This window comes from Agelaius phoeniceus, chromosome 12, assembly GCF_051311805.1.
Source record: "Agelaius phoeniceus isolate bAgePho1 chromosome 12, bAgePho1.hap1, whole genome shotgun sequence".
In the NCBI taxonomy this organism is placed as follows: domain Eukaryota; kingdom Metazoa; phylum Chordata; class Aves; order Passeriformes; family Icteridae; genus Agelaius; species Agelaius phoeniceus.
Genome location: NC_135276.1, coordinates 14,068,934 through 14,082,176, shown reverse-complemented (window position 1 = coordinate 14,082,176; position 13,243 = coordinate 14,068,934). Strand labels below are relative to the sequence as shown.

Here is a 13,243-nt window from a genome sequence, read left to right as displayed (position 1 = left end):
AGCCCCCAAGGGAAGGAAGGGGATGAGGACCAACCAAGCATTGGCTGGGAAATAAAAATGCTTGAATTTACCTTATCCCACACCTGTGAGAGCAGAAAACCAGTGGGTCAGGGGCTGCCCAGCATCCCTGCATGCTCTTCTGGGAAAGGGGTTTGCCAGGTGTCCCCCACTTTGCCCAACACTGCTGGCAACCACATGATGGGCTTTAAGCATCACCTTAACTCTAGGCATCATTTTAATTCACCAATCTAATGCTTTCCCAGTGTCCCAGAAAATCCACTTTGGATTTTCTTTTTTTTCTTTGGTTTTGTTTTTTTCCCTCACTTCTTTCCTTCCCTTTTGTGTCTTTCAGGTTCCCACAGACTTCAAACTCACCTGCTCCAACTACTCGCCGCCTCCCCCTGGCTGAAACGTGACCCAAAGTTTCCAAGTATCGTTACCTTGGGCATATTTAATTATTATATTCCCCTTTAGTTGCTAATTAGAAGCCAAGAGTAGAGGGGATGAGTAATTCCTTGGGATGTCAAGTACACACTTGCCTGAGCTTGCAAAGAAAACATCGTCCCCCTCAGTATAAAGGTGTGAAATAAAAGGATGTGATATTTTCCTTGATGTCTTTAAACCCTGCTCCTGAGATCCAGAGATCCTTGTTGTCTATCTTGGGAATGATTCATGCAGCTGCTGTGCCAGATCCTGCCTCCCCCGAGAGCAGAGTGGCTGTAGAGGCAGGATCTGGCACAACAGCTCTTTACACCCCCATCCAGAAGTGTCTCCCATCCCAGGAATGGGCATGGGATGGGGGGGACAAATGCTGCTCCAGCTGGGGCAGCAAACCTGGGATGGCAAAAGAGAAAAGCTCCTGCGGACAGGCTCATTCTTCATTTTAAGGAGTATTTAAATGTGCAGATGCAATTGCTCATCCCTCCCCACTCCCTCCAGCCATATTATCCCCCTCCTTGAAGGAGGGGGATGGTTATTTTTGCCAGCATTTTCTCAAACTCAATATCTGAGCGCTCCTCAGTGTTCCTCTGCCAGGCAGATAAAGGCATAGTGAATTTTTGGTTACATTTGAAGTCTTTCAAAGAAACATCCTCTGGGTGTGTGACAATCTTAAATACCTGTTGTGCTGTCAGGTCCAGCTTCTCCATGCAACCAGCCTAGAAAGCCAGCAGCCTGTGCCAAGTGTGTTTGATTATATAATCTGTATCTATATCTACATATATATGCATATCTATATCTAATTTATTATATTACATTTTATTATATAATATGTATTATATGAAACCATAGTGATTTAAACAATATTATATTAAATGATTATAGTATATCAATTATAGTAAGTAGGAGCTAGAACAGAGCAAACACTGGTCACAGAGCATTGCCTTGCCAAGCCTGTGCAGAGTAGCCAGGAAGGAGGATGGTGATGATTTCTTGCTGGATTTTAAGACCTGTGTTCTAGTGAAGAAGCTGAATAGTCCCTCAACTACAGTTACACTAATCCTGGCTGCAAAGCAGGCCCTGTCTGTGCAGCAGTGAAACCCAGGGACTTAGTGAGGCTTTTATGAGGTTTCCCCCCTTGTAAAGGTTGTAAAAGGGAAGGACCCCTGTCCTGAGCACTGCTCAGGACTCAGGACTGGATGCTGTACCTTTGGATGTAAATAAATTTTATTATATTTTATTATTTTATTTATAAATACATTTAATTTAATTTTATAGATGATGGGCTTTCAAACGAAGGGAAATGAGTGTTAAATGCCACGATTTCAATATTAAGAGTTTCAGAGCCAGCTGATTCAAAGTGGCAGCTGTAATTTAATTGTGTTGCAGACGTGCCAAACCCAATACCATAATTAGTGATTCAAAATAATATTTACAGCTCAAATCATACATATTTAGCAAGAAGTTGAAATTTCCATCTATTTACAATTTTACCAGCTTAAAAAGGTCTGTAAGCTCAGTTTCCCCCCCATTTTGCTTGGTTGGGTTTGAAGAGCCTGGCAGAGCAATGCTCAGCACTGCTGGGAGAGGAGCTGGGTTTTTTTCCTCGCCCATGGCACGGGGGTTGGAACTGGATGATCTTTAATGCCCTTTCCAAGCCAAACTATTCTAGAATTCTGCGATTTTCCCTGTGAGGACAGCAGTGTTTGCTGGCCTAGAGCAACACCCCATTGCGTGCCTGAGTTCACGCCAGCGCTTTGCCTTTGTGCTCTGGCACCCAAACCAGCAGGAGGGAGGGGGGACCCACTGCACGGCTGGCACTGACACCCACGCTCACCCCAAACAGAGCCACAGAGGGGAAAAAACACCCTCCTTAAAATGCTGCACGTGATTGCTGCCTCCCTATGCACCAGTATAATGGCACATTGATAGAGCTGCCAGAGAACCTTGGTAAAAACAATTTAAAGGAGAGGAAAAGGAGGTCGTCACATTCAGAATGGTATGATCCCTGCTTGAGTGCTGCTTTTTAGAGCCCTCCTTGGCATGCAGGGCAGGGACGTTGCTGCCGGCCAGAGCTTGGCCAATGCACAAGGAAATGCCAACTGGGATGTGTCTGCCAGCTCTCCTAGAAATAAGTGGATCTGTGCCTCAAACCAGTGGCCTTTGCAGGGAAGGAAGAGCTGTTTTTCCAGTGCATCTTCTCCCAAACCTGCTTCTTGCTGGGATGGAAGTGATAATGTCCCAGTGCAGCTGATGGATTCAGGCATTGTCAGAGAGCACTGTCTGTTTACAGCACCCATGAGGGTTATCATGTTAAAATATTGCTTAAACCTAAAATAACTTAAGAATTTCTAAAGTCATGACCTTGACCCAGGGTTTCCCTATCCAGCCTGTGTCCGGGCAGGGAGTGGGCACTGCAGGGAGGGCTATGAGGGTCTGTATACCAAAATCCACTCCAGGATGGGGACCAGCATCAGTGTTTACACTGTGTCTCTGTGAGGATTTGCCCTCTGTTTCTCTCATCTCCAACCTCCTCCCAGTGCCCCAATGGCTGGATTCTGTAGGTTCCAGTGCACAATCCCACAAAGCAGCAGTAATGATGTTCTGAGGCTGTTCTTTTGACTTCATGGGACATTTTAACTCTGGGTTGGGTTTTACTGCCTTGGAGATCTCTCAGTTGGAGATACTCCTGGTGAGGTGTGAGTGAGGGTGTGCATGGCAGCCAGCAGGCAGCAAAGGGTACAGTGAGGGCTCTGGGGACAGAGAGGGGACAGCCCTTGGCCACAGCTGGGTGCTGACCCTGCAGAGAAGCTGGGACTGAGATGGCAGTGCGGGTCTTGGAGGCCACTGCAACTGCCCAGGAGAGCAATAACCTCTATCCTCCTGTCCCCGGTCGCCCCCAGTTCTCCTGACCTGTACAAATACCTTCCCTAGTTCCACACAGCGAGCTCACCCCCACCTCCGCAAAGAGCCCCCTACATGCCAAACTGCCTCTCAGCTCTTCTGACCTCTGCATTTGCCCCCCGGCCCCCTAATCCTAGCCCAGCTCTCCCAGATGCACTCTGATATCCCCAGTTGCAGCCCGCACCTCCCTGTATCTCTGTGAGTGCCCCGAACCTCCTCTATTCCTACACTTCAGTTGATCCCTGACCTTTTCAGCTGCCCCGCAGTCCTATCCCATCTCCCCCACTGCCCCCAGTCCCTCTGCCCTGCTCCCCCAGTCCCTCTGCCCGGCTCCCCGGTCCCATCTCCCCCATTGCCCCGGTTCCTCTGCCCTGCTCCCCGGTCCCATCTCCCCCATTGCCCCGGTTCCTCTGCCCGGCTCCCCGGTCCCATCTCCCCCATTGCCCCGGTCCCATGTCCCCTATTGCTCCCGGTTCCTCTGCCCTGCTCCCCGGTCCCATCTCCCCCATTGCCCGCGCTCCCCTCCGCGCTCCCCTCTCAGATCAGCCGCCGCCCCCTCCCGGCCCCTCAGCGCCCCCCCGCGGCCGCCCCTCGGGCCGCGCCCCTCCCGCTGACGCGGCGCCTGCGCGTGCGCGCGTGCGGTGCCGGTGCCGGCGGATCCGCGTCCGGCGGCGGCCCCGCGGCCCGGCCAAGCCCGGCTTCCCCCGGCGTGCCCCCCCCCCCCCCCCCTCCCCCGCCCCGCGGCCCCTCGCCCATCATGTTGGTGCCCGTGTTCACGCTGAAGCTCAACCACAAGATCCTGCCCCGCATGGTGGCGCTGGGCCGGTACGACGGGACGCACCCCTGCCTGGCGGCCGCCACGCAAGCGGGCAAGGTAACGGGGCAGGAGCAGCCTCGGCGGCTGCGGCGCGGCCTGGCCCGGCCGAGCAGCCCCGGCGGCCGCCGCGGAAGCCGCGCTAACCCCGCCAGCTCCCCTGGCAGGGCTGAGCCGAGCCAAGGGCTGGGGGCTCGTTCCCCTCGCCCTGCGCAGACCCGCGGCGGGGCCCGGGGACGCGGTGCTCGAAGCCTCGCTCGGCTGCAGCAGGGAGCTTGCAGAAAAGCAGGTGACGAAATTGAGCAGTAGCAGAGGTGCCCAGAGAGGCTGAGGATTCTCCAGCCCTGGGGAAATTCAAAAGCTGTCTAGACACAATCTGGAGTAACACGCTCTGGGGGGACCCTGTTGGAGCAGGAGGTTGGACTGGGTGACTTCTGTGGCTTCTTCCAGCCTGAACCAGTTTACAAACCCAAGTTGCCACGGAAACTCACATTTTCTAGCAGACAGCGGGATTTTTTGAAGCCCAAGGTTTTGTCGTGCAGTTCTCAGAGCAGTGAGCCTTGGCACTGTTACAGACCAAGCTCTGTGCTGATAACGGGGCTGAGGTTTCTGTGGGTGATGCACAAACAGCCTGACGGGAACAGAGAGCATCCTGTGTGCTCTGTTCGAGTAGGAAACATAAACAAAACAGGATTAAGTACAACCTGCCTAATAAAGCATAGGTTGAAGCATAAACCCACAGAGGCACTTAGGTTGTAAATACAAAGAGGGTTCATCTGTGATGTTTCCCAGCATTATTAATTTGATTTTGGCACCTTTAGGAACAGCAGAGAACAAGGGCTTGTCTGAGGGACAGACTGCACAGCCAGAAGGCAAACTGTTGAGCCTCTGACTTGGCTCCAGGCAATTGCAGTGACTGAGCATTGGTCAGTGAAAGTAAAACCATATTTATCATTCATCCTTTTAAAATTAACCTTGCTCACCTACAGATGGAGGTTACAGATATGTACCAGGTAAATTGTCTTAAATGTTTGGGATGTTTTGCAAATACTGCTACCATCTGGAGGTAATTTGTTTAGTTTGTTGTTGCTCCCTTTGGTTTCCTATTTTTGCCTTACTCCGAAGACTCGTCAGTTGTCATTTTCAGAAGCAAACAAACCAGTGATGTTGCAACTCCACTGGCCAGAACACTGTTTTTCCTGCCATTTCCCTTCTTCTAGTATAGTTTAAAGAATAACTGTGAGAAATATTGTCAGTAAAACCTGCACTTCTCATTTAGGTTGAGTGAATGCCTTCCTCCTCATCACAGTTGTTATCCAAACAATAGTCTTTACTGTTTGTATACAAACAGATACATTGTTGTATTAATATTTTTATCTTTGTTTCTACAGGTTTTTATTCACAATCCTCATGCCCGAGGACAGAGAATAAACACAAATCGAATGGTGCAAAGTAACCAAGATTCAGACATTTCTCTTCTGAACATTAATCAAGGGATCACTTGTCTGACTTCGGGGCTGCTGAACCCTCAGCTAGGTTATGATTGTCTTCTGGTTGGAACACAGACTAATTTATTGGCTTATGATGTGTACAACAACTCAGATTTGTTTTACAGAGAGGCAAGTTGATTTAAATGTCTGCTTCTTTTATTATCTCCATAATTTTCTGTTTCTTTGAATTGTAAAGATTACAGCTTTTACATTACTTTGTCAACTAATTATGTGTCTGTTCCTACTGCTACATTCAGAGTGTTTTGTCTCTAGAATATCTGCAGTATTTCAAAATTAATATATGAAAATTTACACTCACACATACAGATACACATTGCATTCATATGTCCCATCACCTAGCAAGACCAACTTAAAAAAAAATAATAGACATTCAGAGCTCAGCTAAACTGACAGTGATAATGTTGGAAGCTCTCTTCTTCACTTGTGTGGTCCGATGTATTCTTCTTGTCTGATGTATTCTTCTTGTCTGTTGTTTCTTTTTCCTTTAATGCTTCTCTGCAGGTTTCTGATGGAGCCAATGCAATAGTTCTTGGGAAGCTGGGAGATATTTCACCTCCACTTGCTATTATTGGTGGAAACTGTGCCCTGCAGGGCTTTGATTATGAAGGCAATGACCGTTTTTGGACGGTAAGGCCCTGCATAGTAGTTTTGATGTTATTAGAAGATTCTTTCAATGGCACTAAATCATCTTGATTTTCTTTTAATATGATAACTATTAATTTAGTTGTTGATTGTTCTTAAATTATCTCAGGCCTTAAACTGTATTTTGGCCATGTATTCAGTGCACTCAGATGTTATTTGAACCCTGAGTGCGTCAATTGTTCTGTTGCAGTTGAGATAATAAAAATAATTCAGCTTCTGACAGCTATGGCCATCACTGAGTGCTGTCCTCCTCTTTGCAGGTTACTGGGGACAATGTTCGTTCGTTAGCACTGTGTGACTTTGATGATGATGGAAAAACTGAGGTTTGTAACCATTTACACATGACTTCAGCTGTTCTTGTGGTGAAATGATAATAAAAAGCTTAGATTATCAAATACAACTGACTCACATCACCAGTTAAAATTTCTCATTTTTCTTTATGCCAGGAGCAATACAATGAAATGCCTGTGATCATCAGTTGGCAAGGCATCTATTTCAGTGGTATTTCTTGAATATGCTTATGAACTTTTTTAAATTTCACAGAAACAACTTGCAAGCTTACACATAAAAGTGAACTTTTAGAAAGCTATCCTTTTGAAGAGCTTCACTGACACTTGGTAAAATTGAGAAATCTGTCTTCATGTCCAGCCCTTCTGTTTCCTTACAGGGACATGGGGAAATGGAATACTCTTTGCTTTGCTGATTTAAAATGACAATAACTTGTAACACGCAAACCTGCTGATAATGGTGTGAGACAAACAAGAGGAAACAGCTGCCATTCTGGTCATACAGGCTAAAAGAGATTGGTGAAATTCTGAATTTGTATGGCATTCTCTTTTGGAAATGTTTCTTCATCCCAAATGAACAACTGTGCTTCTGAATATGAATCTTTAAGAAGAGTAATAGCTTCCTAGTCTATACCAGATGCAAATCAATATGAAGTTAAATCATTATGCTAAAAATACTTTTTTCATTTGTCTTAAGACTTGAAACATAATTACTTGAGCTTCTTTGTTTAGTTCCTGAAAAGTCCTCATTTGGAATATCCAGTTGGACTATGTAGTAGTGATGGGTCAAGGGCCTTGACAGTTTTCATGTGTTTTTTATAAGCACTAAACTGATACAGGCCCTGCTTGATTGGGATCCTTAGGAAGTGAAACGGTTTCAAGTTTTCAAATCAATTTCTGCACAGCTCCTCTTTGTATTCTTTTAATGTGCTGAGAGGTGTTTATAGAAACTGGAGACAGTGTCTAGGGATTTAGAAACCAGGAAACTGATCTATGACACTAATTGCAAATGGTTTGCACTTGTGCTTTTAAGTGGGTTTTGCTATATTTTTCTTCTCGATAAAAGTTCATTTTCAGCAGTTGGTGCTACTTTGGGCTGAGTAGAGCTGGATACAATATCTGACTAACTTGTTGAGCCAGTTACCCTAACGTGCATTTACTGAGATGTTTTCAAGGTTCTTTTTGATCTTAATTATCTAGGTGATTTTAAAGGGTTTTTCTTATTTATTTACTTTTATTTGTGGCTTTTGTGAAACTGCCTCTGGTTTAAAACTGAAGTTCTGAGAAAATGCAAGAAGAAACTTCCTAAATTATCACTTTGTATCTTACCTGCTAAATAACTATGTTAGCTTCATTTCTGTTCTTTCCACCCCAGTAAAAACAAGTTTACATTTAAAATTTACTGATTTAAAAACTGCATGAATATACTTTTAGTAGCTAACAGAACTAACTTGTCACTGCCTTCCTCAGGATTTTTGGATTGATGAAGGTTACTTTCTGCCATCTGGCAGAAGACTTGTGGAGCAGAACGTAGACTTGCTCTCTCAAATTTCTGTCCAGTGGAATGGAAGTCACTGAGGTGGACGAGGTGAATCAAACTAACAAAAAAAATCTAGGCACCTCTGGAAAACACAGCATCACCAGGAATTGTTTCAGGATTGTGTGCTTTTTATCTGGTTTCCTTTTGCTGATGGTTGCAGCTTGGCCAAGAAATCTGTGCTTCTTAAAGATGTTAATTGTTGCAAATAATTTCAATAGCTGCAGTAGACTTAGCTTGGTATGATTTAGGTTGACATAATCTGAAGCATTTTCACTTGGGAAGAAAAAAAGCCTTTAATATTTTTAAAAATCCAACTTTGTTATGGATTTATATCTCTTTTGCCAAGTAAAGATGAAGGGCTCATGGGTTTCAGTGGGGAAAAGTACTACCAGGTTTCAGACTTTGATTTGTAATTCTGTTTTTCATTGATTTGATGGGTGACTTTGTGGACAAGGCACCAAGCAGATCTGTTCCTTGGGTTTCTCAGTTTGCAAAAGAGAACCTGACAATTGTCATGATCTTCAGTATGAACTTTTCCACTGGGCTCCTTTCCAGTTAATGCTTTCTACCTGGTGAACTAAGAAACAGTAAAAGAACTAAAATGTAGGAAATATTAAGGAATGAGGATGCAGAAGACCCAATTCAATGCCTATTGGTATAATCATTTACAACAAGACAAAGCTGATTTTACTTCTACTTGGCAGTAGTGGCAGCCACCACTTAGGCTGGAGAAGCAGAGATGGTTGATACTTAGATTCATTTGGGTTGGTTTGTTTGTTTGTCTTGGGGTTTTTTGTGTGCGTTTGTTTGGTTTTTTTTTAAATGAGGGATCTTCAGTGCAACACTTGCAACGTGTCATAGATCTGTTAAAACCTCTTCATTGCTGCACTTAAAGTATTAATTTGTGTATTAATTAATCCTCTGGATCCTGGTGCTTGCTTCCTTAGCTTGAATAATTATTTTTAAGGAGCACTTTTTTTTTTTTCAGCTTCTTGTTGGCTCTGAAGATTTTGACATCCGCGTATTTAAGGAGGATGAGATTGTGGCAGAAATGTCAGAGACAGAGGTAAATTATTTCTGGCTAATGTTTATTATAGTTGCTGACAGAACTGAAAGTGTTGTTGTACTCTAAAGCTTTTCTGGTTCAGATTTATTGTGTAGTTAAGTAATTGCTTAACTATTTGGCACAGTATTTACTGTGCTAGAACTGTGAAAGTTTGAGTTTAATAATGTCTTTGATTATTAAGGGGGCTTTTGCTTTGTTTATTTATAAATCTGTCACCCCACTGAGAAAAGTGCCTATTCTTGGCTGACAGTCAGGAGCCTGTGCAAGGGTGATTAAGGTTGCTGGATTGTGATTGAAGCTCTTAGTGTCCTCTGAGTAAAAGGATGTCTTCTGCAGTTTTCCTCAAATATTTTGATGCAATCTTGACGATGTAACTTGTCCCTGTGTGTACATCCAGACAGTGCATGGCGGGGTAGAAGGGGAATGCCCAGGCAAAACTGGAAGATTATGTTGCAATTGGAGTTACACACTGGCTATATAAAAAGAGCTGTGTTGACTAAAGTAAGGTATGGGGGCAGATATGTTTACAGAGGGATAGGAGTAGCTGTAGGAGTTGCTGTTTAGCATAAGAACTGAGAGAAGATGCCCACTGATTTTGGTTTCTAGGAAGGGAGTAAAATATCCTTATCACTGCATTAAAAGTGTTCTCAGTCCTTCACAGCCCTTCTGGACCCAAGGTAGAGTAAGGTCACAGGCCGTTGTCCTTTAAGATCTGAGGCCTCCCTGCTGTCCAAGATGGGACTAAAAGGCTTAGCTAATAAACCACTTATGAGGAGCTATAAAAGACAAAGCCAGGCACTGTTCCAGAAAAGGAGGTTGTTGCTATCACTACAATTAGAACTGGGCCTGTAATATATCTTGCTCTCTGCAGTGGCTAGTCTGGTCATTAGATATTTCTAGTTAAAGGGATGCTAAGGGTTTGTCACTCTCAAGTGTGCTTTATTTCCATATCCTCAGTAGAATTGTTTTAAGTTCACACCTGCAGTCATAGGAGGCCTATTTTGATTCTACTGTTCTAACATAAAAGGACACAGTCAAACCTAAACCTTTCTTTTTAGGAAGGTAAATTCAGGGACCAGTGTCTTTGTACATTATGTTTGGTTTGGAAGTCCTGGGTAGTTTTCATTTTCTGTGTTTAATTCCTTACTCTGGTGAAGCTGAAGCTGTAGACTGTTGTGATTCTTACAAATAGACAATAGGTTTGGGTTTATTGTTACCTTTGAGTTTCTGACTGTTGCTGTGGTCTTCTGTCCTTACTGGGTGCTTGTAATTTAGTTTGATACTTAGGAAAGACTCAGCAGAAGATTGTGAGAGGAAAGGATAAAGGGTTTGGAAACAAAGTGTTGTGGTAAAACATCCAAGGGGCACAGTCAGATGAGTTTAGATAAAACGTTGGGGAAGAATTTAATTGAAGGAAGTCTCCTGTGCTATGTTGTACAGAAGACCAGACAGATGATTGCAATTGTTCCTCCTGAAATTAAAATCTCTAGTCTCAGTGTGTGGAAAAACCTGCATTTCCAAGCCCTGAGAAGCTTAGCTCAATGAGGAATGGGTTTTAAAAGGAGTGAGAAACAGGCCAAGTTATGACTCTCAGGTCTTTCTCCAGAGCTTGTTCAGGCAGGACACCTAGCCTGGTGCTCAGTTGTGTTCCAAAGAAGTCCAACTGTGGCAGTTTTTAATTTTTATCTTACTAGTACTGGGCAAAGATTTTCTACCAGTAATATCTCCGGGGCTTTCCTAACCCAGGCAAGTTGAACCTTTGGCATCATCAGCTCCTTAAGCTTAAGGAATATTGTGTGTAGTTTCTCAATGCTAGTGTGTTAGCACTGATGACCACAAGAATCCTATGAGCAGTTGTTTTGCTGTCTGTGGTAGGAAATAGTTGGTCAAAGTACACAGTTTGAGGGCAGTTCTGCAATCCTTGCTGAAGTGTCTCCTAACACTGGAAATAGAGCTTGTGTGAGGAAATCCTGCAAGGCCTTCCATGATTTCAGACTGATTCTTAAAAGTTATTAGTTCAGTGCTTCCTACAACAGGCTTACTTACCACTTAAGCAATGTAGGACTCATATGACAGATGTTCCCTGTTAGCTGAAGTTGCACAAGTTCTCACTCCTGTGTCCTCTGTCTCCCTTCTTTCCCCTGCAGACCATCACTGCCCTTAGCCCCATGTATGGCAGTCGCTTTGGCTACGCTCTCGCCAACGGCACCGTTGGAGTTTACAACAAGGCAGCGCGCTACTGGAGGATTAAGGTTAGTCCATTGTTGGAATATCATCACTCCATCATCCAACATCACATGAAGGCTGCCTGCAGACTTGGTATCTAATTCCAGGTCATTCTGATGTTACCCTTAGGAGAACTTTGCTGAGCAGAGAACTTAATGTAATTTTGTTCTTACAATATCTCCCTGTTTTTATAGGTTCTTATAAAATACCAGGTCAATTCCTGAAGTACTTTTGGGCTGTTGGTGGTGGTTTAAACAACAGGGATAAAACCATACAACTAGGGATTCTTCAGCTTAGCAAGAGACATTTGAGTTTGTGTTAGAAAATTCTCTGGCTGAATCAATAAACTTTTTCAGAAGCTGAAATCTTACATTGTCTATGTTCAAGGTTAATTTTTCTCATCAATAGCAACTTCCTGCTCCAGCAAATCAGTTTGACGAGATCCTTTCCTGATGCTCATTTTGATATTCTTAATATAATACAGAACAATATATTTAATAGTAATAAGAAGATTCCTTGAGAGGTGGCAGGAAGAGGCTCGTGGTTGTCTTCTGTAGTCTAATTTTATGACCATATTGAGGCCCTGGCACTTTTTTTTCCTAGAGGATTTGGTTTTTTACACTTCGTTTTTGTGAGTTCTAATCATCTGCTTGGATGGAAATGTATTTAATGGAAATGTACTACTCGATTAGTAGTGCAAGGGCTAAGATGTCACATGTATCTGTGACCTTAGTGATGCTGAAACTTCCTGTTAAGAGGCATAGTTGTACTCCTTTCTGTACTCTCTGTAGTCTCACAGTCCAGTGTTTTGCACGTGGCAAGCATGTGAAGTTTAGAGAACATACCCAAGCTTAATTTGTTCTTTCTTTTCTGCCCTCAGTCAAAAAACCAAGCAATGAGCATACATGCATTTGACCTGAACTCTGATGGAGTGTGTGAGTTGATCACTGGCTGGTCTAATGGGAAGGTGAGTTTATACAGGGGGAAAATGAGGAGCTGTAGATATGGGGGCTGTGTTTGAACAAGGCTGTTAAGTTATCTGATGAACAACAACCAAAAAATAAAAAAGACTTAGAAACCTGAGCACTGCAGATCTATTGCAATAAACCTAGTTTGGCTTCTGAGTCTTGTGCCAAATGCAAGATCAGAGAAAAGCTGCTTCCCCTGCTTAGCTCAGAGTCAATTGCTAAGGTGTGGCAAGTTGTTTCCATGGCAGCAGAGATCATATGCCACATCCTGGAGTTCTTGAATGTCTCTATTCAGGTGTGTCTTGGGGACACGTGAATAATCCTCTGCAGTGTGTTCTGAATGTTCCCAAACCACGGGGAAGTCAAAGCAGTTATGTAACAGGAGAGCAGCGTCGGTCTTGACTGTGGCAGGATTAATCAAGCATTATTTCATTTTATGTAGAGCATTCTATACAGCTCAGTTTTAGTCTTTTAAGCCTGTTCCTTGGTATTCCCCTTTGCCAGAAATGACTGTTTTAACTGCCACATCTCTCTGGATGCAGCTTGCCAGGTTTTTCTGTAAAGCTGTGCTTTTTTCTTCACACCTCTTATTACTCTCATTAGCCTGCAGCACTTTAATAACTTCATATCAAGCTGGCAGTCCAGAGCCCTGATGTGTTGTAACTTACATTGGATTAGATGTGTAACATTGTCAAAGAGAGAGCTGTGGTGGTGAAACAGCAGGCCAGAGGCCTTACAAACTGAATCCTGACTCCAGCCGTGAGAATCTGTGAGAAAGCTGTCAGCTCTTCATGAGAGCAGAGTCCTGCAGCAGTGAAAAACAACTTGTTTTCCTTGAGAAAGAACT

General features: G+C 43.9%; 1 protein-coding gene across 1 annotated transcript in view; it reads left to right on the top strand.

Annotated features, from left to right (window-relative positions):
- The first annotated feature begins 4,049 nt into the window (after nt 1-4,049).
- The window catches only part of BBS2 (Bardet-Biedl syndrome 2), an 18,982-nt gene continuing 9,788 nt past the window's right edge, over nt 4,050-13,243 (top strand). Inside the window, exons 1-7 of the mRNA XM_054641033.2 lie at nt 4,050-4,216; nt 5,548-5,775; nt 6,169-6,294; nt 6,570-6,632; nt 9,125-9,202; nt 11,350-11,454; nt 12,309-12,395. Of these exons, the coding sequence (XP_054497008.2) occupies nt 4,100-4,216; nt 5,548-5,775; nt 6,169-6,294; nt 6,570-6,632; nt 9,125-9,202; nt 11,350-11,454; nt 12,309-12,395 (804 nt within the window). The 5' untranslated portion in view covers nt 4,050-4,099. The remainder of the gene's footprint in view (nt 4,217-5,547; nt 5,776-6,168; nt 6,295-6,569; nt 6,633-9,124; nt 9,203-11,349; nt 11,455-12,308; nt 12,396-13,243) is intronic.